This window comes from Hippopotamus amphibius, chromosome 9 (assembly GCF_030028045.1).
Source record: "Hippopotamus amphibius kiboko isolate mHipAmp2 chromosome 9, mHipAmp2.hap2, whole genome shotgun sequence".
Classification (NCBI taxonomy): Eukaryota; Metazoa; Chordata; class Mammalia; order Artiodactyla; family Hippopotamidae; genus Hippopotamus; species Hippopotamus amphibius.
The window spans coordinates 88,882,167-88,908,742 of NC_080194.1; the positions used below are offsets into that span (position 1 = coordinate 88,882,167).

General features: G+C 48.4%; 1 protein-coding gene across 1 annotated transcript in view; it reads right to left on the reverse strand.

The window, feature by feature from the left end:
- The window catches only part of GRIK4 (glutamate ionotropic receptor kainate type subunit 4), a 309,408-nt gene that overhangs the window by 14,281 nt on the left and 268,551 nt on the right, over positions 1–26,576 (reverse strand). The window contains exons 13-17 of the mRNA XM_057748949.1: positions 15,340–15,449; positions 11,957–12,130; positions 8,341–8,506; positions 6,778–7,003; positions 2,711–2,839 (exon numbers count right to left, since the gene is read on the reverse strand). Of these exons, the coding sequence (XP_057604932.1) occupies positions 2,711–2,839; positions 6,778–7,003; positions 8,341–8,506; positions 11,957–12,130; positions 15,340–15,449 (805 nt within the window). The remainder of the gene's footprint in view (positions 1–2,710; positions 2,840–6,777; positions 7,004–8,340; positions 8,507–11,956; positions 12,131–15,339; positions 15,450–26,576) is intronic.

The following is a 26,576-nucleotide window of genomic DNA, read 5'->3' on the forward strand; positions in this document are numbered from 1 at the left end:
CTCGTGTCACCATCCCCATCCTTGCCAATCTGCTGCCCTCCAGCTGTTTCTCTATAGATTAGCAGTGAAAATAAACACAAATAAATAAGTAAGTGCACAAAGGGGAAGAGTTCATGGCTGGGTTTAGGGGATCAGGGATGAAAGGGGAAACTGGAGAGTTGGGATCAAATCAGTAGTGGGTCTCCAGGGGAAGTGGGCTCCAAGAGATCAAACGGAATCATGTTTACGAAGGAAAGGAAAGCTGGGAAACTCACGACCAGAGGGAAGGAAAAGAAGTGGGAGTCTTGGAGCAGCCAGAGCTGGCAGCCGGGGCCTGGCGGGGGAGCCCGTGGGGTTCCCTGCACTGCTCTGAGTCCTTGCTCTTGGCCACGCCCGCTTTCTCCAGCCTCCCGCATCTACAGCATCCCGGCTTAGGTTCAGTCAGCTGTTCAGAGGCCGGAACAACGAGACAGAGTGGAGAGCTCTGGGCATGAAGGCTACTCAGGAAAGCATCACAGCAGTTTCATCTGTCACCTTAGCATGGCCCCGGAGGACAGCAATTGGTGGCTTTTGACAGCTGTCAGTCCGTGGCTTTAATCACACATCCCACAGACTTTTCCTGAGCACCTACTACGTGCCAGGCTCTGCAGGGAAAGCCAGGGACGTAGAAGCAGATGAGATGGGTCCACATCTAAGGTGCCACCGACCAGGCAGAGGAGACCAAGAGTTGCAACATAGCGTGTTGAGTGCTCTGTCCAAAGTCACAGAAGGCACCCAACCCACTGCCGGGAGGGGTGGCTGGAGGGGCACCAAGGGCTTCTAGGGCGACAGAAACTTGGTCATTTCTTCCATTTCACTCTGGGTCCCAGGTTCACCTCTCCGTTTCTATTTGAAATTACTCCAGATCAAAAGCCACTACTGTTTGCCTCCATCTCCTTGGTAAGATGGCGCTCCTTCCCACCACTCTGAAGTTCATTGTTACCGCAGAACAACACAGACATATGTTACCTTACCAATAATCTCACTCTACTTTGACTCTTCTGGGCCCAGTCAGATTTAGATTGCTTTCAATCCATGCGTCTTTTTGTGGGGAGGGGCGTTGGAGGCATCTTCTGCTACCCACAGCTTCCCTGGTACAAATGGTCTACGCTGCCCAGCTCTCCCCACGGGAATCTTTCTCCTCCCACCTGCACCACCTGCAGCCCTGGCTCGCAGCCCTGCCCACAGCACTGATTTCTGCCTCTGCATCTTCCCTCAAGGTGCTTCTTGCCTGCAATGCCCCCTTCCTCCCTCCCTTCCTATACTGGTCCTTGGGGCCTTCAACATCTAGTTCATCCTCTCAAATCCATGAAAGTTTCCTGATACTTTTCTCTGTACGTACCCCTCCCTGCATTTCTTTTTTTCTCTGAACAGAGTTAGTGTCCTCCACCTTTGACCTTTGGGGAGTGGAGAGCCAAGAAGAGTATGGCCTCCCAAGTTTCCTGCAAGGGAAAGGGCAGCATTTCCTCTAAGTGACAAAGGCCTTGCCGTCACAGGTCCACATTCCTGAGCCCTCTCCTCGCAGGATCAAGATGCACACGGAGACACAGCAACACAAAGTCACTCCCTCACTGTCTCATCCTGGACCATCATTCATGCTGAGCAGACAGGGAACCACACAGCATCGCTCACTCTGCTCCCCAGCTGCCTCCCTGGGGGAGAGCGGGTATAGGTAAATCTGTTGCATATTTTAGCAAGGCTGCAGTAGATTACTGGGCAGACCCTATGATGTATTGCCCAAACAAGGACATTTTGAGAATGAAAGGGCGTTCTAAAAATAACAGGCATTCATCGTTCTACAACATATGTAACCCGGTTCTATCCTGGGCAAGGCAGGATGTATGTTCCCCCTACAGAAAATGCTGGGTGTTCAGGGACCCTTGACACTTCTTAATTACACGTCAGTCAGTGACTGCTTTCTGTCCAGCCAGATCTAACATTCATTCATTCATTCAATAAAATATCCATGCACCATGGACAGCCGTGTGAGGAAGACAAACCTGACCTCATGCAACTCACGTTCTGGTAGAAGAGTCAGAAAGTAAAAGAACTAATAGAAAATATAATATCAGGTAGTGATAAGCTCTGAAAAGATAAATAAAGCCAAGTCCAGGGGATGGGGCGCAATGTGGGGGTGGGGAGGGAAAGCCTCTCTGATGGAGCTTCTGAGGGAATGGTGTGCAGGTCCCGAGGCTAGAGCTGCTGGGAAGCTTGGGGAACAGAAAGAAAAGGGGGAAACAGATGGGGAAGGGTCGGGAGGCCATAGAAAGCTTGGATTTTATTCTGGGTGAGATGGGAAGCCACTGGAATGTTTGTCCAGGGCAAGGTTGCAATCTTATGTGCGTCTTAAAAAGAATCACTCTGGCTACTGGTGGAGAGAACACCTCAGAGGGCCAAGGATGGGAAAAGGAGCCCAGGCTGTTGTGCTCATATGGTTGTGGGGTGCCAGGGGCACGGGCCACAGTGGAAGCGGTGGTGCTGGTGCGGAAGTGGCTGGACTCAGGAAATATGGCAGGGGTAGCATCTCTAGGACTTGGGAGCGGGCGGGAGTGGATACTCTACAGTAAGCCAAGACCCAGTCCTGGCCTGGCCCTCAGCTCCTTCCGAGGCTTGTTCTCAACTTGGGATTTGGACGCCAGAGACAAGCAGCTCTGGTCCCCCAGGCAGGAGGGGAGGCACTGGCCGCCCTTACCTTTAGCTCTGTGATCTTCCTCCTTGGGGCACTTGCCCCCTTCCCACCACTTGCGCTTCAGAATTTCCAGGCGGTTGTTCTCCTGCAGCTGGAGAATGGCCAGATCAAACTCGTCCCGGAAGACAGAGCCTGTGGGTCACAGGAGAGCCCGGAACATGAGATATGAGTGCCCCCGTCTGCATCTCTCTCTTCCCGGTAAACCTCCCTCCACCCCGCCTACATAGCACAGGAGGGGAGGGACAGGGGTCCCCGCAGGAGCACTGCTCTTCACTCTGCTCAGGCTGAGGACTCTCTGAGGAAAGGAGCAATTTCCGGCTCCATGAAGGGCACCAGGTGTTTCACTTTCCTTCTCGCCACGCTGACTGGGATGCCCAGCCCATTGCCAAGACCCCAGCGTGGGTCAAGTGACTGCCTTCCAGGCAGCTGTGCCGCCCACCTCCCCATCCTGGGTGAACCCACCTGCCCACCGGCACGTGGGAAGCTGGTTGCAAAGCTCCACATCCACCTGCCTCCAGGAGGCCAAGGAGGGAAATCTTCTGTGACACAAACCTCGCAGGCGATCAGTTGCCTGTTTTCTACTTTAAATTAGTTTCTCTGCCATTTCTAACTCTCACTACATTACACCTGACAATTGTCTCTGTGGAGCAACCACCAATGAGAGGAGAGCCACCCAGAGCGTGGGGGAAGCCCCCCCACCTCCACCTGTGTGGAGAATCCGTCTGGGGCATCCCTAACCCACACAGCTGCCTGCTGGGTGCCCCAGAACCCCTGTCCCCGTCCGCCACCCCATTTACATCTTTCCTCCCTCCCTCCTCAGATAGAAGGTTCTGTTGAGTGCAGTTCGTTTTTAATTTTTTGTATGGAATATGGTCAAGGAGCTTTGGTTCTGGAATGTAGGTTTAATCACAAAAACAGGCTCAAATGAAACGGTGGAAAGCTACATGTCCCCAGCACAGGCTGAGGCCTGAAATCATTAAGAAAAAGCCGCTAAGAGGCTGGAAGTCAACTAAGCTCCCAGTTTTCTTGTCCAAGCTCTGTGAAGGCCTGATGTGAACAGACACTCCAGGGAAAAGGCCTCTGGTGAAGGATACAGGCAGAAGCTGGAACAAATAGATTCCTGCTCTCAAACTTTCATGTGCACAGGAATCCCCTGGGGATCTCGTTGACCCTGCAGACTCTGATTCAGTGGGTCTAGGGTGGGGGCTGAGATGCCGTGTTTCTAACGAGCTCCCAGGTGGTGCCCTGCTGCTGGTCCATGCACTGCACTTTGACAGGTAAGGAATTAGACCAGCTCCCAGATCTCTTAGGATTCTAACAGCCCATGACTCCATAGGTAGAAGCTTCCCTGCTATAGATACAACTATGCTTGGGCATTCAACCCCTAAGCCTGTGGTGCTGAACATGATCTGGGTGAACGTCAAAGGCACCTCATACACAGCAGGCACTTAACACACATCTGAAGTGAACGGCTACTTGAATTAACAGATGGTGTTAGGTAGGGAGACTAATGAACATTCCAGGTTTAGAGACAAGTATCCAGCCAACAAGGCATTTCAAGCAGTTTTCAAGGCATCGTCAACCCAATCTCAATAGCACACCAAGGGTCCCATGAAAGGATTATTCTGCTTACGTCATGTTTGCCTACTTAGCTCCTCAACTACCTGACTACTTTTCCATCTCATTCCTTGTTCTGTCTCTCTTAATCTTCCTGGGTCCAACCACATTACTCATTCTATAGTTACACCCTTACTTCCCACCTAAGAAGGACACACATGCTTGTCTTTCCTGGACCTAAATTCTGTCTCATGAATCAACTATGCCATGCTCTTCTCAGCCCAATCTAAGAACCTGAGCTAGCCCATAGCTCACCTTCCCCATCTATCCTGTCCTGTCGAGCTGGTGGACCCGTTTGGCAACATGGTCTGGGAGGTGCAGTGCTGGATTTGGAGATAGGCACCCTAGGCTCAAGCCCAGCTTCTCTCTCCACTTATTCTGTGACCTTGGACAGGTAACTTATCAGCTCAGAGTCTCAGTTCTCTCCGCTAGCATGGGAAGGACCACGTTACCTTGCAGGTGGGACAAGACTGAGATAACACACGTGGAAACAGCATCATGTCAAACACAGAACCGATGCATTTCCCTCCCCGTCTCCTTGGTTATTGATGAGAATTTCTAGAGTCAGTCTGCTTTATGACAACTCTCTATAGGTTTGTTCCATGAAAACTTTTGAAGCACTTGACATTTCAGTTAAATTTATCAAATTGCTGGAGTATTATCAAGGTGCACCTTAAGTTCATTTTGTGGCTCACTCCACCATCTTGAAACAAAATGTCAACCAGTAAATTTCTCAAAGGGGCCCATAATCTGTAATATTAATGGAATCAATGAAATATGATGCTAAGTGGAGGGTACGCAGGTGCCCTGAGTGAGGCTTCCAGTCTACAGAACTACTAGTGTCAGAAATTACAGAGTTCAAGGGTGAACCATATTATTGCCTATGTTCATTGGCTTGGCTCCTGATCAGTCTTTAAGAAGTCATCTGCTTTTATCAAGTAACACTGGAAAATACAGGAGGGCACTAATGTCCCCCCAAACAGGCTGAGTGTGATGAGACATTGTGGTGAGACCAGATTATTAGGTTTAACCTTCATAACCCTATGAGGTAGGTATTAGAAACCTGATTTTACAAATGAGAAAACTGAGACTCCGAGAGGTTAAATAACCTATCCAAGGTCCCACAGCTAGGAAGCAGGGTGCATTCCCAGATCTGCCTGACTCCATCCCATGTTCATCACATGACACAGGTATAAGTGAGGCCTATATTTATAGAGTTCTGAGTTAGGTACCAATCAAGAGAAGGGGTGTGACACTACCATATATAACATAGATAACCAACAAGGACCTGCCGTATAGCACAGGGAACTACACTCAATATTTTGTAATGACCTATAAAGGAAAAGAGTCTGAAAAAGAATATATATATATATATATGTATATACATATATATATCTGAATCACTTTGCTGTACACCTGAAACTAACACAGCAGTGTAAATCAACTACACTTCAAAAAAAAGAGAGATAGAGAAGCAGTGTGTAAGATAACGACAAAGAGGCACATCCTATATATCAATTTCCCCACATGAGATGATTTCCTCCATTCCTGCTTCTTCCCCTGCTGCTTGGTATAGGACAACCTTGTATGGGGCCTTGGACGAGGACAGCCCTATACAATGTGGCCCTCCACAGTGTGTGGGGGAAGGGTGCATGTCTGAAATACTTGGGGGGCATTTCCGGATCTCCTCCACAATCACAGTGAGCAGTTAAACATGCTCCCGCTCACCCTCTGGTGGAGGAAGCATCCTCAGGGGAAGGCCTAAAGCAGGGACATACTTTAGAAGGCATGGCTGGGATACTTTTCTGGAAGCCAAGTGTCTCTACCCTCCTATAACAAACCGACCAGAGCTTTCCTGCCCACTCTCAGCTACCTTCACTGACTCAGAGTAGATGGATCAGTGAGACCCACAGATGATTTGAAAGCCATCTCCTCCAATCATGTCAGTCCCCTTTCATAGTAAACCTTTCATCAGCGACACTAGTAGCAAAATTAATTCACTTGAATCCTACCAACTCTTCCATCTCCTTTCCACTGCTGGTAGAGATGTCAGCCAACAGAGAAATGGCCAAAGAGCAGGACTCGATGCTTTCACTGCCAAGGGCCTGGGTTCAGTTCCTGGTCGGGGAACTAAGATTCCACAAGCTGTGCGGCGTGGACAAAAAAAAAAAAAAAAAGAATACACCAAGGGCATCCACGTGCCCTATAATAATTAATCTATCAATAACTAATCAATTAACCCTTCCATAATTAAGGACTGAGAACTGATCCCTGATAACTTGGCAGTATGTGGATTTGCTTTTTTTAAAACCTTAAGAATGCCCGCCTTAAGTCACTGCGAAACTGGTTCTAGAAACAGGGGCTGTTGACTTCAAGGCTGCATTCGGTGGTTTGAGCTACCCTGAGCCTGCCTGGATGGAGCTACCCGAAGAGGCTGTTCCTCTCCTGCATACCGACTGGCATGCCAATCCCATAGCCCTTGGTGTCCAGCAGGCCCCCAATCTGAGTGAGGTTGCAGTTTCGCTGCCGATAGTACTCATTCATGGTGGACTCCAGAAGGAAGGCGTAGTTGGAATTCAACACCCTGGCGATCCCCTCCTCCGTGCTCTTCACGAACACACTTGGCTGCTTGGAGTACATGTAATTCCACATGCGCTGGTAGGTCTGATAGCGGGAATTCTGGGGAAAGAACACAAGGAAGCAGGTTGGGGAAAGAGAAAGGAGATGGTGGTCTGGGAAGGGAAGACATCCAAGTGGTCCCTAAAATTCTGGCTCTTCTGCTCCTCAGTCCCCTCCTTCCATTCAAGAACCTGTTCCCTTTCATCTCGCATCTGCCACTGCTTAATGGCAGGAGGAGAGGCTTGTGCCTTTGATACCTTTTGCGGAAAGACAAAGAAGGAACAGGATCTGAAGGTGCTGTAAACTCTGCCTCCTGGTTCAATCATTGGTTTTGCCTCATCCACCCTTGAGAGGTCTTCCATTGCCAACCTCTACGTTCTGACCAAAGTGAGAATGGAAATTCTGGCTGCGTCCTTCAGGGCGGAGGCAGCAAACTCAGGTTCATGCTGGACTTCTAAGAGATCAGCCGAAGGAGCAGTGCCAGCTTTTTCTATCAACCCTAAACCAACCCTTCAATCACATACCCCATACCGGCTTCTACTATACAAATAATAACAAGACTGGGAGAATTCTGGGGTGTGTTTCCATGATGTCTTCACTAGTCCTTGTGCCAGCAGCACTGAGACTTGTATGGAAAACAGAAAATTGAAGGCCTTGGACTTGTTTCATGTGAAAATGAACTTCCTGGGTCATAGGCTGGTTAGATACCTACTGACTCTAGGGGAATCTGCTTCCCTAGAGAGTCTGAAGCAAAGGCAAACTATTCCTGTGTCTGGCCCGGCTCTGTCAGCCTTGGTGGTCTGCCAGCTAACACACCCTTGTGAAAAGGCTGGCTCCTGAGCCTTGCAAGGGAAGCTCAGAGAAGCCAGTAGGGTCCTGATTTGCAATCTATCTAGTCTGGGATCAGTGAAACCAGTTCAGCTTAATCTAAAGTTCCTTACACTTTAGTCATTTGTGTATTACTCCAATCTTGCTTTGTCTAAGGACTACTTTTAAAATGTAGCCTACTTAAAAAATTTAAAAGCATATGTAAGCCTCTGCAGTGATATAAATAAAGTACAGGTTAGATTCACTGCATATTTTTTCTAATACTCATTAAAATAAATATGAAACCGTTGCAATTAAAAGATAGTTCTACCACTAAAATCATCTCAAGTAACACTAATCATTCATAAACAACATTTTGAGACAAGGCTGATATTAACCCAAATGCTTTGGGAACCTGATTCCACAGGTATTTAATGGAGCAGGGGAAAAACGAGCCCACGAGAACCTCCAAACTAGGTGTTCAAAAGGAATGATGGGATGAGGAGAGATGTTTTCATCGCCAGTGGACAAACATCTCAGCTTTATTCTGCCCGACTCCCGATGTTCAGTGAGCAACCCTCTGGGTTTACTTGGAAGAAGGTCATGCTGGAGCCTCCGTGAATCGTGCCGTACTCAATGGCAGTCTGGTCAGCCAGGTCATCCACTGACTCGATGGGCACATCCATGCGCTGCACGGTCAGGAAGGCTGCCAGGTTGGCCGTGTAGGATGAGATGATGATCAGCGTGAATGCCCACCTATGTAGAAAGAGATCAGGAAGCCATCACTGCCCGGGAGCCCCCAGGAGTCTTAGCCCCCATCGCCAGTCCTGTGGCAACATGGACTCTCTTCTGAAGGAGCTCTCAGCTTACCAGGGGAAGAGAAAGGAGGCAGGACATATGATGTCAACAGAAATGAACAGTGCTTGGGAGGGTTGCCTAGAAGAAGATAGTGGATTTCTTCCTCTTATTTCTTAAAGGAGGTGATTATTGGGTTGCTACTCAAAATAAGTGTGTCTGTGAACATGACACAGCTTGGGAGACGGTGAGCAATGAGCTAAGGGTGCCAGCTCTGGGGGGTCTGTTCAGAGCGAGAGCTGGGATGTCTCCCCCCGCCCCATCATGATGCAGCCGACCTTCTGAGGAGCATCACCAGGTACTGAGCACCTGCTGCGAGCCACACCCACTATCTCCTGTACTCCTTACAACTCAGGAAGGTGAAATTCTTATCTGGATTTTACCAGTGAGGAAACAAAGGCTCAGAGAAGCAAAGTCATGTGGCTGAGGAACGTATTGAGAAATTCGTATTCTAAAACCAGTGCTACAAATTGTCACAGCAGAAACTCTTCAAGACGAACTGGTGAAAAGCACCTTTGGACTGCTGAGAAGTCGGAATTAGATAACGCTTTTACAATGGCCATGCTGTTTCAAAATGGAAGGTTGTTTTATTGGGCAGATTGAACTCATTTAAAATTAGAATAGTTTTGCAACTAAGGCAGCATACATGCTAAAGTCATTAAAACTAGTTTGTTCACTTAAGTACGTTAAACAAGACTTCTACTATCTTGTCAGCAGCATGGATCTGCTTCCTAATCCATTTGTTTATAGGGGTTCAAAGATACATATGTAAGCACAACTGAGGTTGGATAATCGCCAAATTCTGAATCAGTGGAGTCTGAATTAATGAGGCTTCACTCATTACAAAGACGATGCCAGCGAAGGCATAGTGTTTGCCACGAGATGCAGCAGCCAGCAGCTTTGAGGTGGATTTTCAAGAGCAGGAAGTCCCATTGTCCCCTTTGTCACATGTCCAAGAACTCCAGCAGGCTGCCTCCGAGGAGTGAAGGGACAGGGATATCCATCAACTTGATGGGCACATCCACGTGCCAGAGCACCAGTAAGGGATCTGGTTTTAGTTCTGGCTTTGTCCATTTCCACCTATGAGATCTTGGGGAAAAGCCACACACTTCCTTTGAGCTCGTTTGCTTGTCTTATCAACAGGGGATAATAATGTCTGGTCCACCTGTCTTTACAGTGTTGTGAGATCAGATGAGATAATATGTCATTAGTGACTAACACTCTGTAAAGGATGAGATGAGTGTTCTACAGAGACATGTAGAGATGGGATGAAAATCATTTGTCCACCTTCCTACTTGGGACCTGTAAGGGCCACAAGTCCCTCCATCCACAAAACCTGCTTTCCTTGCACCTGCCTGGCTCTTACAGTCTCTTGGAAGTTCCTTCTCATGAGCCTCCTCCAGAGGAGGCTGGGGTGGTGGTGGTGAGTGGTCTCCAGGTGGAGGTGAGCATTAGGAGACTGCTCTGCCCCACTGTCGTGGGTTAATGAGCCTAGCGTGTGGACATGACCTCAGAGCTGGCTGGGGAGCTTCCCCCAGTCTCATGGCTACACTCTGGCATCTGTTCTGCCCTGGGCAGCCACGTGGCTGTTTATGCCACTGGTCACGAAGGATGGGTCAGAGAGCATAGGAGGCTCAGTACAAGCCCGTCACCTCTGCTAAAAAAGCAAATCACGCTCACGCTCCCTCTGGAGAGGCCAGTGGAGCCTTGCTCCTGTGCGAAAGTGGCACTGTCACTGTGAAGCTGGCATTCTTGTTAGCAACATGGCACTTTCTGTCACTTGGGTGAGGATGCCACGATAGGCCACGATGGCCCTGTTTTCTGACCTCCCACTCTCCAGGGAGCCAACCAAACTGAAGCCCTGATTTTATAACCAAGAACTCCAAAAGGCAGAATGGCGCACCAACACCTCTGGGTCGGGCTGGGGAGGGCTGAGCTTCCCTCCCACACATGCTCTGGAGCAGGGTAACCGAGCCACCTGGGGCCAGCTATTTAAAGCACAGCTGAGCCAGTGGGCTGAGCCGACAGCCTGCAGGACAGGTGGTCCCCCTCAGCACCAGGGCAGACGTTCTCTGGAGGAGGGAATTCCTGGGGGCAGGAGCTGATGCGTGAAGGGAACAGGCCATGGAGCCCTACGCGCAGCTCATGGGAACACGCACCTCTGGAAGGAAAAGCCCGGGTAGAAAGGGATCAGAATCTGCAGCTGACTTCTCATCTCTGGGTTTCTGCCCAGATTTCCTGGGTTTTGAGGGAGCTCTGTGACTATGCCTGATAAGACCATCCTTTCTGCCGGGGAATGTGAGACCCAGCTCCATGTGGGGATCCGCTCAGTGACTCCTGGGCACCATCTGATAATGGGTGAGCGCCTTGCCCCAGTGGTTTAAGTCGTACTGTATTTGTCACTTATCAGCCCCAGCTGTGTTTCCCCCTGCCGATCAGCCCCTGTCCACGGCTCCTAGGTAACTGTTCAGATCTCCCACTGTCCCCAGCACCCACGTCCCTTCCCTTTGCCTCTGAATGACACGGGCTGAGAAGGAGAGGAGAGAACGAAGGTTGTAAGCCCTATACGCTGTGACACCAAACCCGACAGTGGGTTTTTAAGGGAGGATGGGGAATTTGCCTTCCTAGGCTACAGCGATATTTCATTTTCCCCCATAATGGTCTAATACAATAATTAATCCAAACATTTATGTAGCACTTCCAAATTTTCAGAGAACTTTCCCACACATTGAATCATTCCACCATGTTCCTTTTGCCCTGCCTAAGCCAAGAGGAGAAGGGAGTTCCAGGCAGAGGCTGGCTGACTGCGCATGTGGACTGTGCTGTCAATTCGTTCCCTGAGGCCCTGTCCAACTCCGAGCCACTAAGAGCTTGCATTTTCTCACACCTGCTGAGGTGCAGAGGTCTGGCAGGCCCCAAGAGCCAGGTGCAGAGGGAAAAGCTCCAGAAAGCTGCTGGAGGGGGCGTGATGTGACTTGGGCGTGGAAGGGCTGGGGCTTGGATTCCTCCCGCAGCGACTTCCTGCTACAAGCTTATATATACATAAATCTGCATATGCTTTGGCAGGCCCCGCCTCCCAACCGCTGGTCATTTTCAGGTCTGGAAGTCATAATTGCTTTGCTGTGGGATTTCAAGGCATTTTCTCACCCAGTCTCCTCTCCAGCCTTGGCTCCCCTCCGCATCCAGACCTCCAAGGCAGAGACCAGGGAAGGAGAGAAGATGGCATACAGCACACCCACCCACTGCCCCCAAACCCTCTGAGCTGGCAGAAGCTGTCCAGGGGCAGAGCTGAGGTGCCTGCCTGCCGGAAGGAAGCTGGATCTGGGCTTATCCACGGACCCAGGATCTTACCAGACGCCACTGACACAGCGGGTGGATAAGGCGCGAGGGGCGATGGTGGAGCCCTGCTGCATGAAGCCCCCGACTGGAAACCAGAGGCTGTTGCCGAGGGAGTACTGATTCACCAGGAGGTTGCACCGGCCCTGTGCACACGGGTGGGGGCTGTACCACTCGTAGGGGGTCAACCTGTGGGAGAGAGGAGCACACACCAGCGCTGCGGAGGGCCGGCATGAAGGAAGGGGTGCTGAGGGTGCGGGGGTGCTCTCCTTCCTGGCCTCACCCCTGCCCCTTGGTAGCTGGCCTGTGGCCTTGGGCAAGCCACTGCCCTCTACGGGACTTGGATTTTCCCACTGAAAAAGAGAAGGTTGGGCTATGTTGGCAGTTTTAGAACTGTTTTTCTTTAATCAAAGAGACATTTTAACTTTTTCAAAATACATCAAGTCAATGGGTAGACGGCTAGGACTTGCTTGTTCTGCCTCCTCCAGTTCCCCGAAGTGACCACAGAGAGACCCTAGGGCCCCACAGAGCCATGGTTTGAAAGCCCTCAGCCTAGAGTGGTAACTCTCAGATTTTGACATCAGAATCACCAAGCAGGCTTGTGAAAACACAGATTGCTGGGCCCCATCCCCAAAGCGTCTGACGCGGTACATCTAGTTGAGGCCTAAGAATCTGTGAGTTCCTAGGTGCTGCGGATGGCGCCGGTCCAGGGACCACACTTTGCGAACCACTGGCCCAGATGGTCCCTCAGGCTCAGGCCCAGGTTCTCAACCCTGTCTATGTTTCAGACGCATCTGGGAGCTTTTAAAATAATGCCAACACTTGGATTCCACACCCAGAGGTTCTGATTTAATTTGTCCAGGTGAGGCCTGGGCATCAGCATTTTTAGGGCTGCCCAGGTGAGCAGGAAGGGTGGCGTTCCCTCTGGCTGTCACCCTCAGCTTCACGCTGGCCTCTCTCCGAGCACGCAGTACCTCTGATGTCTCCGATGCCCTTTCTTCCTGCCTACCAGACACACGCTCTCCCTCATCTGTCCCCAGCCTGTCTCCCCACACAAAGCCTTCCAGCTCGGATGCGAGAGACGCGTCTGGGTGTGTGCTGAGCAGGGCAGGTCTGCATGTTCACAGGGTGTTACCCTCCTCCCCGGCCTTCCCTTTAGCCTAGTGTGCACATGCTGTGCTGCAGGGCTGGTCCACATGTCCACTGCTGCCACTTGTCCCTGAATACAAAGCCAGTGTACCATCGCTGGCCTGGCCCTAAGACATGCTCCTTCTCTCCGTGGCCTGCGGGGCTGGCTGGTACTCCTGGTGCCTCACCCCAGTGGTCCCCAAGCCTACTGGCCATTGGAAGTGAGCTTCAAAAGTACAGATGCCCGAGCCTCATCCTTAGAGATTCAGAGAGGATCAGACGTAGAAATTCAAGTTTTTTAAAGCTCCTGTGTGACTCTGATATCAGCTGGCTTGGGAACGGCTGCCTTACAGCAGTGGTTTTCAAACATCTTTTCCCCTCTAAAATCTTACCCAGAAGTACAATAGAGAAGAGAAAAGTGGAGGTGGTCTGAATGAAGAAGGGCTGAGGTCCCAGAGCTCTGGCTGCCCAGCCTCTTCATACAGCCCTTCTGTGTCTCTGTACCTTCCAGGAGCCTTCACACTCGGGGGAACCCTGTTTGAAAGCCACTACCTTAGGCCAGATTGCTCTACTCTTATATATTACATATATAGGATATTATATATGTATGATCAGGCCTTTTGTATAATTTCTTCTTGGTTAATCGTTTTGTTAATTCTGGATCCTGGGGGGCAGTGTGTGTGTGTGTGTGTGTGTGTGTGTGTATCTGGTAACCAAACCCTAAGACCATTTGCAGGCCCTCAGTGTCATCTGAGAGCCATGACTTGCTACACACAGGGGCTTAATCAAAAGGGGCTGCAGGGCAGTGGAGCCAGGACTCAGGCGGACAGCTTGCTCTGAGCAGCCGCAGGCAGCTGGTGAAGTGCAGAGGGGAAGTGTCAGACGGCTCTGCACCTCGCCAGTCGACACTGACAACAGATACTTGACAGTGGCAATGCCTACAGGCCCAAGGCGGGGTAGGTGGCACCCGAGCGGCACGGCAGCAGCCTTGGAAGATGACCAGGTTGTAAGCAAGTCCTTTCCCTGTTTGGCTGGATCTCATGGGCCAGGGACGACTTCCTGAACTTGGCTTTGATCTCTACTGGAAGAGGCACGGACTGGGTGATTCAATGCCTCTTGGGCAGGTTGGGAAATGCCCCAGGGGTTTGACACCCTGCAGTTCCTTGGGGCTCCATCTCCTAACCAGAGGGAGCACAGGCTCCCCTCGAGCACTGAATAGACATGCTCTTGGGGAAGACACCACCCTGTAGAGGTGGAATGTTCACTACAGAATCATCCCGCCCTGCCTCTGTGGCCCCGAGGCAAAGGAGACCACTGAACAGAGGGCTGGACCAGAGCCACTGTCAGCCCTTTAGAAGCTCACCCTGAGCAGGTCTCGGCTCCTCCAGGGTGGTGAGCTGAGCACTGAGGGGGAAGAGGGGATCTGAGTGAATAACCCTGAGCCACGAGAGCTTGTTCTGCTTCTGGATAGTCAACTGGCTCTCCTGAAGCCCAGACTGGTCCAACTTAGCCTCAAAGAGAAACAACCCTCTCTGTGCATTTTCCTGAGATGCTCCCCTGCTCCTTCTGCTGGCCCGGGGACAGTCTCTGGTTTCCAGTGGCGGGGGTAGGGGTGGGGGTGCTTTTTCTCCCCAGCCTGATCTGGACCATTTGTCTCAACTCAGCGCTACTTGACAATGCTTCTCTCCATCCTGCCCCACTGCCACCAGCCACCCTCCACAGTCCCCATTCAACAAGGCAGCTGTGTTTTCACAGACAGACCCGGGCTGGGGAAGGGCCAGGCTCTCTGCGGAGGAGGGCTTCTCCCTTGCCTGTGCCACCGAGGCCGCCAGTCCCCCGCTCTGGATTTACAGGCTCTGCGTCTTGTCACTCAGCACTTTGTGGCAGATCCTGGCAAGGACGAATGCCAGGGCATCCCGATGCATCGTACTTAATCAGAGTGCTCCTCCTGCCACCTTCCTCCCCTCCTCTCTCTCCCAAGGCTCCTACATAAGCAGGGGGCCGGAGACTGGGGAACGAGAGGGGTAAGAGGCAGGGGTGCAGAAGCAAATATGGACAAGCTTGCCTGTCCACTGTGTGCTTAGATGGATGGATGGGCAGTGCTGGGTCAACAGCTGGGCAGAGTGGTTCAGGTCCGGAACCGTCCCTCTGGTTTGGAACCAAGGGCTTCTCAACCCACCCCTCTCCTGCTCCCCATCCCCTCTCCATGCACTTCCCAGAGGTGGACACGAGGTGGCGACGTGAGGACAGGGAAGGGGTGAGGAGAGTACCGAGCCACTAGGAAGAGGACGCAGCTGACGGCCAGATAGGCTAGAAGCATGAAGAGCCAGACGCCCGGAGAAAATGGGTCCAGGAAGGAGAAGTAGCCAGGTCTGCGTCCCTGGAAATGGAGATAAAAACAAGATTCACTGTATGCATTCAGTCAGCATGGCCCTTGGGCAGGACAGTGCAGAACGGATGGTGGGCTGGATCTGGCCCCAGATTGCATTGCTTTGGGTTATGGGTGATTGGTTTAAATGACACAGGGCTGAAGGTGTAGAGGGGGCTGCTCTGAAACACCTACCCAGCCCTGATCTCAGCAGATGAAACAAAAGAACAGCCTGGGGCCTCGTCACTTCCTAGGATGAAGGAGGCTCAGCGCTGGGCAAGCAGAACAGCCCTCAGCGCCCCTTAGGTGCTGCCCCCACGTCCTCCAGGGGCAGCTGGATGGGCCCTGAAGCACCTTTGAGCTGTTGATGTCTGCGGTGCTGGATAGGACACTAGCCCCCGTCTCTGACACTCACGTCTTTCTCATGAGGATGCTAATATGACAGGCGTCCTTGGTTTTTTGTTTGCAGGGTGATCTCACGCACAGTGAGACCTTCTCAAACTGGCACTGTGAGGCCCAGATTTTTATTTTCATTGTACTAGGGAAGAAATCAAAGCCCAGGGCAGTCGAGAGATGTGTCCAAGGTTATACGGCTAATCAGTGGAAGAGCTGGGACTCAAGCGCACACTTCCTGACACAAAGCCCAGGGCTCATACCATAATGCTGTGGGAAAACGTGCTTGTCCCCAGCCCAGGGACATGCTTGGCCAGAGTCATGGGAGCCAAAGGATGGAGCCAGGAACAGAGAGCTGAGGACCAAGCTCTGGGGCATTTTCTGCAGGAACGTGAGATGGAATGAGATGGAAGGAGTTCCAGAACCTGCTCCCCATCTCTAGCTGTGTGGTCTCGGGCACATGCACACTCCCTTGCAGGCTCCGTCGGAGCTGGTCGAGATCAAACGTGATACCCTGGGGACCTGCAGCCCACAGACAGCTTGTTTGTTTACCTGCAGTGCTTGCCCATTTTGATTCGTTGCCAACATTAAATGATTGGGAGATTTCACATAAAAACCCAGATTTCTGGTTGTAAAAAATGGGTGATCTGGCAATTCTCAGCCCGCTGGAGCTGAGGGGCTGCTGCCCACTCAAGACAGGGCCCTTCTCTGCAGCTCCCACGGCTGCCCTGGTCTAGCACCCGGCTTGCTTCTTCCATTTACTGTGAAACCACTCGACTAGATGCTCCCTAAGACCACTCTAAATTGAAAATGATATGATTTTATGATTCTAGGAATCTAGGAAGTCCCTGGATAGGGCAGAAAATCAGTATTAAGCTCAGGGGTTCTACGAACAGGTAAACTTTCAAGCTCAAGAGCATATCAGTCACAGCACAACCTACGGTCAATATCAGGGTATGTCATTTGTACACTGGGGTCCCCAGAGACACAAAGGGGAGCTTCTGATGCCAATACGGATCTCAACCAGCTTTCTGGGCTTTCGTTATCCATGGACAGCCAGACCATGGAGCCCATGCTGAGAAACTCCGGGTCACAACAGCTGCTCCCAATGCAGCATCTAAGGAGCAGGTGAGACGGCGCTGTATTTGCACAGCCCCAGTCATGGATGATTTTCACCTTCTCTTCTGGTGGATTTTCCATCCATTCCCAGTGAGCCAGTAGGCAAATTCCCAAAGCACTTGGAAGTACAGTTTTACACTTCCATTTGGGGACACAGTCCCAAGGGTACAGAGTGAAGAAGTTAAAGCTTGCCCTCTGCCAATGGGGCACCTGTTCTTGGGACTTGCAGCCCTTCATCAGTGTGACAGTGACCCCTTGGGTGGTCTCTCTGAAACTGGTTTTCTCTCCCAATATGGCTTAGACCAGCGAACTGCCCTTTGATACCAAGCGCAAGTCCTCTGCCTCATGTGCATTCATGCTTGAACTGCACAGAACACTCAGGTGATTGATTGGGAAAATAAAACAACTGGAGGAACAAAGCCTAGTAACCAAGGGAAGAGGAGAGGAATGGGGAGAAGGCCACTCGAGTATGTCTGGTCCTATCACCATGTAAGTTCTCTAACAGGAAGAAGGACACAAGAGCAGCAGAATCAGAGTTCCCAGTTAGTCACTCCTGTGTCCATCGCGGGCTAAGCATGTCTTTGTCGTCAGCCTAACAGCCAGTGGCAGACAAAGGAAGACACAGAGTGAGTGCAGAAGGGGGATGAAGGCAGTCATCCTGCCTACACCTCTTCTGTGGCAGAAACCACTAGCTTGGGCCGCTCCTGGGGTCATTCTATTCCCCAGAGCTTCTCTGGGCAAATGTACATGAATTCTACGCCTGTCACCCGTGACTATTTCACTCTGTGTCTCCCAGCTGAGAGATATGCAGGAGGAAAAAAAAAACCTTTCATTGTCGCTTTCTGAATCTGAAACCCCATTAGATGCTCAGTGTCAGAAATCTATACCTGATTATATCACAACGAGTGAAATTGAGGAAAATGACAGCACTATTTAAAGCTGCCATATTTGGTTATGGGTGATAAGAAATTGATGCACAGCCATGGGAAAAATTCCTGGAGATTCAAGTTATAAAACATAGAACATCACACAAACAAGGATCGAGACATAAACAGAGCTCCATTGGAAAGACATCAGTCACGTTGGCAAGGCAACACCTGATTCCACTTGTGATTGACTGATGCCAACAGAAGAGCAAGGAATGGGCAGTCATTTGAGATCTGGGTCTGGGCTCGCACAGCCTAGGCTTGGGCTGAGCCCAAGCTGTTTTTATGACGCCAAAGAGAAGTATGTTACTTGCAAGGCTCTGAACGTCTACCATTTTTTCTATGCGGATGCTTTCGACTGCTTCCTTCCTTAAAGACATCTGAGTTACTGGTGCTTGGGGCAAATCAGGGGTCACATGTCACAGGCATTTCCTCCTAGTAATAGATTTTCCTTAACCCAAAGGATATATGATGGTGACACTTTTCTTCTGAAGAACTCAAAACGCTTCTCTGTGTTCTCTTGATTTCAGTACCCCGTCCTCCCTATTGAAAGATGGAAGAACTGGGACCCACGGAGGTTCAGCGCCTTGCTCAAATCATTGGTGATGGCTTCAATTTCCCTGATGCTCATTCGTCAAGCTGTACCACAGGGATGCACGCTCTCCTTCCTTCAAATGGCTGTTGTATGGCCTCTCCCTCTCCTTTTTATCTTTGCAATTTGCTTCAATAACCTCCCTAATTAATCCCACACCTTCTCCCCAATGCCAACAGAATCCCAGCCTACTTGATCTCACCCCCTTAAAGTACTCTACACATTATATATTTATACTCATCATCATTTATCGTGACTGTTGTATTTATAGGCATTTGTATTGATTTATAAATGTCTCTGTTGACTACAGGTTGGGCTGGTTCCTTCTGGTGAATACAACCACTTTGAAGGTAGATAATCGGTTATGTATAGTCTATGCCCCAAATGTCTAGGACAAGTCCTGCAGATGGGGTTGAAAATTAGATGGCACCAAAATTAGAACTGGTTCCTTGACTTTTGTCCTGTGCTTCAGACTGACCACATCAGAGCCAGCATCCTTGATGCCATCTGATGGTGAAAGGGACTGGGCTGGTCACCAAATGACCACAATCCCTGCATGGTGAGGCCCTTTGAATGTTAGCAGTGGAGCTGTCCATGGAGCTATGAAGTGGCACTGATCTCCTCTTGCCTGTTGAAAATTCCTCTTATCCTTAAAAAAAAAAAATCTGTGAACTTACTGATACTTCATTCTATATGTACTGGAAGAAATGACATTATAGTAAGAAAGTAATTGCTTTCCCAGAGTCTGGAGCCAACTGCATAAGGACACCAGAGCCAGGTGATGCAGGACAGGTAGTGAATTAAAACACAGACTCTGGAGTTAGCCTGCCCAGGGCTGAATCCTGGCTGTACCATGTACAATTATGTGTCCCTGGGCAAGTTACTTAACCTCTCTGGGTCTCTACTTCCTCTTTCGTAACATGGGGGTAATAATAAAACTGACCTCTTGAGTTGTTTTAACACACAGAAGTGCTATGTAAGTGTTTGCTTCCCTCTGTCTAATGGTAGCCATGAGTGAAGGGGGTGCGGGGAGATGGTATATGGCAAAAGAGGGAACTTATTCTTATTCTCAATGGACAAGAAATACTATCTTCTGTCCTATAGTAGCACGGGCTAAAGGTCCTTGGGAGGAGAACGCCAAACAGCCGCAGTCCCTTGCCATGACTCCTACGTTTCCTACGGGTTCATGAGGGTTCTCCCAGGGCTCTCCAGGGAAGCGATAAGGGTAATACCAGGCTCTCTTCTGGAAGGCTGGCCCTTAGAAGCCAGTGATTGCAACCTTTGGAACTCAGTTTCACCTCAGCCTTCCCAAAGAAGTCAAGACAGAGTGGCTCAGATGTGCAGCGGGTTCTCCTGTGCCTGTGTAAGGGTGGTGTACCCTTGTCACCATTCCCTACACACAAACCAATGATGTCAACTCTTTTCCTTCCGCGAGCCTACTCCCTCTCCAGCAGAGCTGATGACAAAGGCTCATCCTGTCCCCCAGGTGGTTTTTTTTTTAAGCTCTTTATTGAAGTATAAGTGTTTACCCTGTTGTGCCAGTTTCTTCTGTATTCACAAAGTAGAATCAGCTGTATTCACAAAGTGAATCAGCTGTATTTATACATATATTCCCCATATCCCCTCCCTCCCACGACTCCTTCCCACCCTCCCTATCCTGGCCCTCTAAGTCATCACTCATCATTGAGTTGATCTCCCTGTGTTATGCAGCAGCTTCCCACTAGCCATCTATTTTACATCTGGTAGTGTATATATGTCAGTGCTACTCTCCCACTTTGTCCGAGCTTCCCCTTCGCCCCTCACCCCCCATGTGGTTTTGCCAGTCTTTAGAACTAACTGGCCATTCATAGAGAGGTTTCTTTCCACTCCCAATTGTCATCAATAGTCAGTAAAACTCTCTCTAGGGCTAAAGAAAGAGATGAGAGAGATGCAGTCTCCATGACTCCTTCTGGAAGCAGCAGAAGGAGATTCTTCTTGGCCCGCCCCGGGAACCCCTGGGTAACCTCCCTTAATGTGTCTGTGTGGATTGTCTTGATGATATTTCAGTTTTGAATGCACTTCCCACTTCTGACTCCAAGAAGAAAAAAAAAGTAAGCAATTAATTCCTCTTCACTTTAAAGACCCAGATGGGTCTGTTGCCTATATAACCCAGATGCGGGCATATCTATTTTCACTTTGCTGATTGGACATCTGGCAAGAGAAGATCTAAGTTCTGAGCCTGGCCATGACCTTGACTTGCTGAGTGATCCTAGGCGACCCACTGTGCTTCTTTGGGTGCTATTTTCTTCTTCCAGAAAGTGGAACACCACAGCCAACGTGAAGGGGGGGATGTGAGAATTACTGAAGTAGTGTTGATAAAATCCTTGAGCAGAAGAAAAAGAGAGGAGCACTCCATAAATAAGCAATATTAACATGAGTATACATTCAGGGGACCATATTTCCATTATATGGGCTACCATGTTACTTAGCTTTAAGGAATAGAACTATATTCATTTTCTGTTTTCTTATAACAGAGTATTAAGCAGTATTAGGAATGATTCACTGGTTTACTTAGCATTGTTCTCCATTTTCCTAGACAGTCTTTCTGAGATGAAACAGACCTTCTTGAAAAACGACTAATACATCCAGCAAAAATGCCAGGCATTAATTTAGTGTTGACATTTATTTCTTGCTCACTTTTTAATCACTGTCTGCTTTTTTTTTTTTTTTTTTTTAAGTTTTCTTTAGAGAGAAAACTCTAGCCAAGAGTTAAGGAGAGAAAAAGAACAGAGTGTGAAACTTTCACATTTGTTATTCAAAGGTGGAGCAGGACATTGTAGCATAAAATAATAAACTCACGTTTTCAAGGGAGCCTTAGATGTTCTGGCTGGCTTAGGACAGTACATGGGATCATAGACAGTATCCTCAGATTAGAAAGGATCTTGAAAGGTCACCCAACACATGTCCTCGACACACAGAAATATACCTACTGTACCGTAAGATAGATAATTGGAAATGTGCGGACTTGAAGATCACCCCCACCACTGCACTATTTTTCCTCTTTCCACTGCACCACCAGTCCCATGGCCTCAGAATCCTTCAGTGTAAAACAGGAATCCTACTATCTGCCTCAGGGGATTGATGTACTAAATCAGAGACTATATGTGAAAGTGCTTCATGAAAAAAAGAGATGCCAGACCATGTTAGTCAACATACATATATCCTGGACATACACTTGATTATCCATTTGGCGGCTATACGTGCCAAATGTCAAATCCCAGGTTGGTTTCTGGCATGCACTGATGAGGCCTTGCTTCAACAGTCAGTGTGTGCTTGAGGCATACAAACTTACTTTAATATTAATCAGAGCAAAACATCATTAGGCAAATTGCTGCTGCAGAAAAAAAGAGAGAGAAAACGTAACGTCAGATATGAATGTTTTTGTTTTTCTATGCTCTTCTGCCTTCCATTCACAGATATTTGGGAGCTTACAGTATGCATCAATTCTATAAAACTCTGGAATGCAAAATGCCCTTGGGGTTATACTGCTATACTAAATACTGAACTTCTCAATAAGAAGAAATGAGCTAATATGCCAAGGATATTGAGAGAGTCTTGAACTTCAGATGTCCAGTCATTTGACTCCTATCTGTGCAGTACCAGGGGATGCCCCAGATTCTAAAGGCTGAACCCTCCATGTGTGGCCTGGAAGCTCATCTGGCCCCAGCCAGGGGTTCCCATGCCTTCTCAGGTGGGTGCTATGCTGTCTGTGGGATGTGTAGGCATCGGGGAAGGAGGGAGCAATGGGTTCAGGTGGCAGTCACGACCAGGCCTGAGCACAAGATGGATCTGAGCTGCCCCAACATCTGCCTTCCCCTCACTTTTTGTTCTCAAAGCCAATAGGGTAAAGGCCAGAAAGAAAAAAAAATCCATTTGGGTCACTCATCCTGTTGCCTGGAATACTGGACCTCCTGACAGAAGCTAACCTCCTGGGGGTTAGGGCTGCACGACTGTGAGCCACCAAGGGAAGTGGTGGTCACTGCCTGCAGCATCACAGGTCCCTCCCTCCCTCGCCTCTTCTTTTTTTCCTTCTGTACTTATCAAGTAAATACTGCATGTTTAGGATGATGACATTTTCCATACCAAAAATCGTATCATAAAAATGCATGGTCTGATACCATATGATTTCACTTCTATGTGGAGCCTAAAATACAACACAAATGGACTTATCTACAAAACAGAAGCAAACTCACATACATAGAGAACAGACTTGTGGTTGCCAAGGAGAAGGGGGTGGGGGAGGGTTGGATCGGGAGTTTGGAATTGGCAGATGCAAACTATTATGTATAGAATGGATCAACAGCAAGGTCCTACTGTATAACACAGGGAACTATATTCAATAGTAATACCTGTAATAAACCATAATGGGAAAGCATATGAAAAAGAATATATATATACATATGTATAGCTGAATCACTTGGCTGTACACCAGAAACTAACACAACATTCTAAACCAACTGTACTTCAATTTAAAAAAATTTATAGTCTGGCAAGAGGGTACCTTCTTCTCAATGTAGTTCTCACTAGGATCTACTTAGGGAGAGAGAAATAAACAAAGACTAATATAACACAGCATATAAATGCTGTTATAGAGGTGTAGGCAGAGGGCAGCAGCTCAGAGAAAGAAGTAATCAGCTCCATCTAGGGGAGTCACATTTGACAAGTGCCATTTGAGCTGGGTATTAAAGGCTAGGGAAGAGCTCATTAGAGGGCTGAGGGACAAAAAGACAAGCATGAACCTAGATAAGGAAACAGGAAGAGGCTGACATGATGGGAAAAGGAGTGAGCAGTACAGGATGAAGGTGCCTGCTACAAAGAGCTGAAAGTAGAACAGGAGAGATGGGCTTTTATTCTCTATGCTAAGAAGGCCAGACTTTTCCCCATAAGTGATGTGCAGGCAGTGAATAATTTTATGTCAGAAGCTGAAATGATTACATTTGTGAAAAACACATAAATAAATAAATAAATAAATAATAAATAAAATAAACTCTCAGGCTGTGGGATGGATTGAGAATGGATGGCAGTGAGGAGCAATTCACATACATTTAATAAATGTAATAACTGGGGGGAGGGGTAAGCTGGGAATTTAGGATTAACAGATACACACGGCTATATAAAAAATAGATATATAACAAAGATCTACCATATAGAACAAGGAACTATATTCAACATCTCAACTATATTCAATTACATATATAATTGAATCACTTTGCTGTAGACCTGAAACATTATAAATCAACTATACTTCAATAAAGTGTAATAACTAACACTTTAGTGTGCATATGTCAGGTGCTGTTATAAGTGCATTACATATGTATCCTCATTAAAAGTGCATGACAACCCATTTTTTACAGATGAAGAAGCTGAGACACATGTGCCCTGCAGCCAGTGACTATTAGATCTGGGAATAAACTCAGGCAGTCTGGCTCCAGAGTCCATGGTTTTCAATCTACTGCTTCTTGGTGGGCACTTACAATGACTGCAGCCCTTTGATGGGGATGCAGTAATGGATAAGAAACACCTGCCATCAAGGAGGATACAGGCCACCAGAATGGCAACGGTTGAGGTTAGAGATGAGGGGAGCCTGAACCAAGGCAGATGAAGTGGAGATGGACAGTATATATGAGGACTATGTAGGATGTGAGAGGACCAACTGACCATGCGAGGAAAGAGAAGTGCAGGTTGGCTCAGGTGGTTGGATGGAGAAGCCATTATCTGAGATGGGGCAGAAGAGAGGAGGGAGGAATATACCAAATGCAGTTTGTGTCACTGTTTTTGTGGTGCCTCTGAGATATCCAGGTGGAGATGTCTTATTAACCTGTTAGAAACATGCTTCTGGAATTCAGGGGAGCGGTCAGGGTTAGATTTATAGATTGGGAAATGGGTGAGATTATCCAGGAAAAGAGTTGGGAGACTGAGAATAGAAAAGGGCTGTGGACATTTAAGGGGCAAACAGAAAGAGAGAGAGAGAGAGAGGAATCAACAGAAAGAGTGGAGGAGGCAATAATCAGAGAGGCAGGAGGAACAGTGACTTGGATGCTAGGAACAGAGAGAGTTTTAATAAGTGAGAGGAATCGACAGTAACAAATGCCGAAGCCAGAATCCTTAGCCAGCTTCTGAGTGGCAGGGAACAGAGGTTAAAAGAGCAAAGCATTCTTCTGATTTTGGTTCTGGAGATGCCTGAGCAGAAACAGAGATTATACCCCAAGGTTGGGAGGAAGGAAAAGACCCCATAAGCAACTCGTGATGATCCACATTCATGAAAGAGCCTAGATAATCTGAGATTGCTGGAAATTACTTCTGGTAATCTTTAGACTTGAGAGATACCTGCCACCACTTGTTATTTTGGAAGGTTTTGAAGAATTTTTAAGTAGGCATTTATACTTTGCATTAGTTTCACTTTTGCACACAGGTTTGATTATCACCGGGTGCTCACTTTTTGGTCACAATCACTCACAACTCAGGTGACCTCAGACATAGAGCTAAGAGATTCTAGGTATTATAGATTATAAATGAAATTAAATGAACCATATTTTTTCTCACAGACAACTATTAACTAGAGAAAATTCACAGAATAATAAATACCCAGCATTCAACTTCAATTTCATCCACTTAACACTGTTATATCACAGAGAGCGTCTCTATGTAGTTTTATTTTATTTTTTATTTTTTAAATTTATTTATTTTTAGTTTTGGCTGTGTTGGGTCTTTGTTGCTGTGAGCGGGCTTTCTTTAGTTGCAGAGAGTGGGGGCTGCTCTTCGTTGAGGTGCGTGGGCTTCTCAGCGCTCTGGCTTCTCTTGCTGCGGAGCATGGGCTCTAGGTGTGCAGGCTAAGTAGTTGTGGCGCACGGGCTTAGTTGCTCAGCGCCATATGGGATCTTCCCGGACCAGGGATTGAACCCATGTCCCCTGCCTTGGCAAGTGGATTCTTAACCACTGTACCGCCTGGGAAGTCCTCTCTATGTAGTTTTAGATTTTGGCGCACATGGTGAACTCTGCCAGGCTACCCTTTGGTATCAGCTATTCCAGACGATGCCTTTTTTGTTTCAGATTCTGCAAAGCTCATCTCGGACTTGTTCTCTCCAGGTCTCTCCTGGTTTAGTCAATTCAGGATCGTTCTCTCCCCAGCTCACTCTTTGATACTTTCTAAGTATTCTGCCTCACACATGGAATACACTCAATAAAGATTTGTTGAATAAATGCTTAAACTGTCAGTTCTGCTTAGTGTGAGCTGTTCACACCAGCACTCAATTTTTACTCAGCTTGGCCCCGTGTTAGAAATCAGATCTGAGCAGCTGTGTGGCACACTAGTGCCTCGGTAAGGAGTGGGGGAGAAGGCAGGAATGCTGTCCAGATGGGGAGCTGTGTGGGTTAGTGTCTCTGGAGAAACAAAGAGAACCAGTAGGGGTGTGTGTGTGTGTGTGTGTGTGTGTGTGTGTGTGTAAAGAGAGTTATTTCAAAGAACTGGCTCATGTGATTGTAGGAGCTAGTAGGTCCCAAATCTGTAGGGCTGGCTGGAAACTCAGACAGGATTTCTATGTGATAGTCTTGATGCAGAGTTCCTTTTGCTTTGAGAAACCCATTTTTGCTCTCAAGGTCTTTAACTGATTGGATGAGGCCCACTTACATTATCAAGGGTCATCTCCTTTACTTAATGTCAACTGATCGTAGATGTTAACTGCATCTCAAAATACCCTCACAGCATCATCTGGACTAGGGGTTGACCACGCATCTGGGCACTAGAGCCTCACCAAGCTGACACATAAAACTTCACATCCCAGAACTAATGCAGGGGAGCTCATACAGTCATAGGTTTTGCAGGTGGTAGAAAACATTTGGCCAACGATCCAATTAAGACTGTCCAGAGGATTGGAGAATTGGAGTTTGGTTCTGGCCAGAGTGGATATTCAGGACAGTGGTGTCCTGGGTGGTGATGGCAGCCTAGCAGCAGATGATTCCAAGGGGTGGACACACTTGAGATGACATGCCTTCACCCATGTGGTTCTTCTTGGTCCATCCAGTCATGAGTGGCTCTCTAGTGCCCTTGACCTTAATCAAATAATCAAGGCC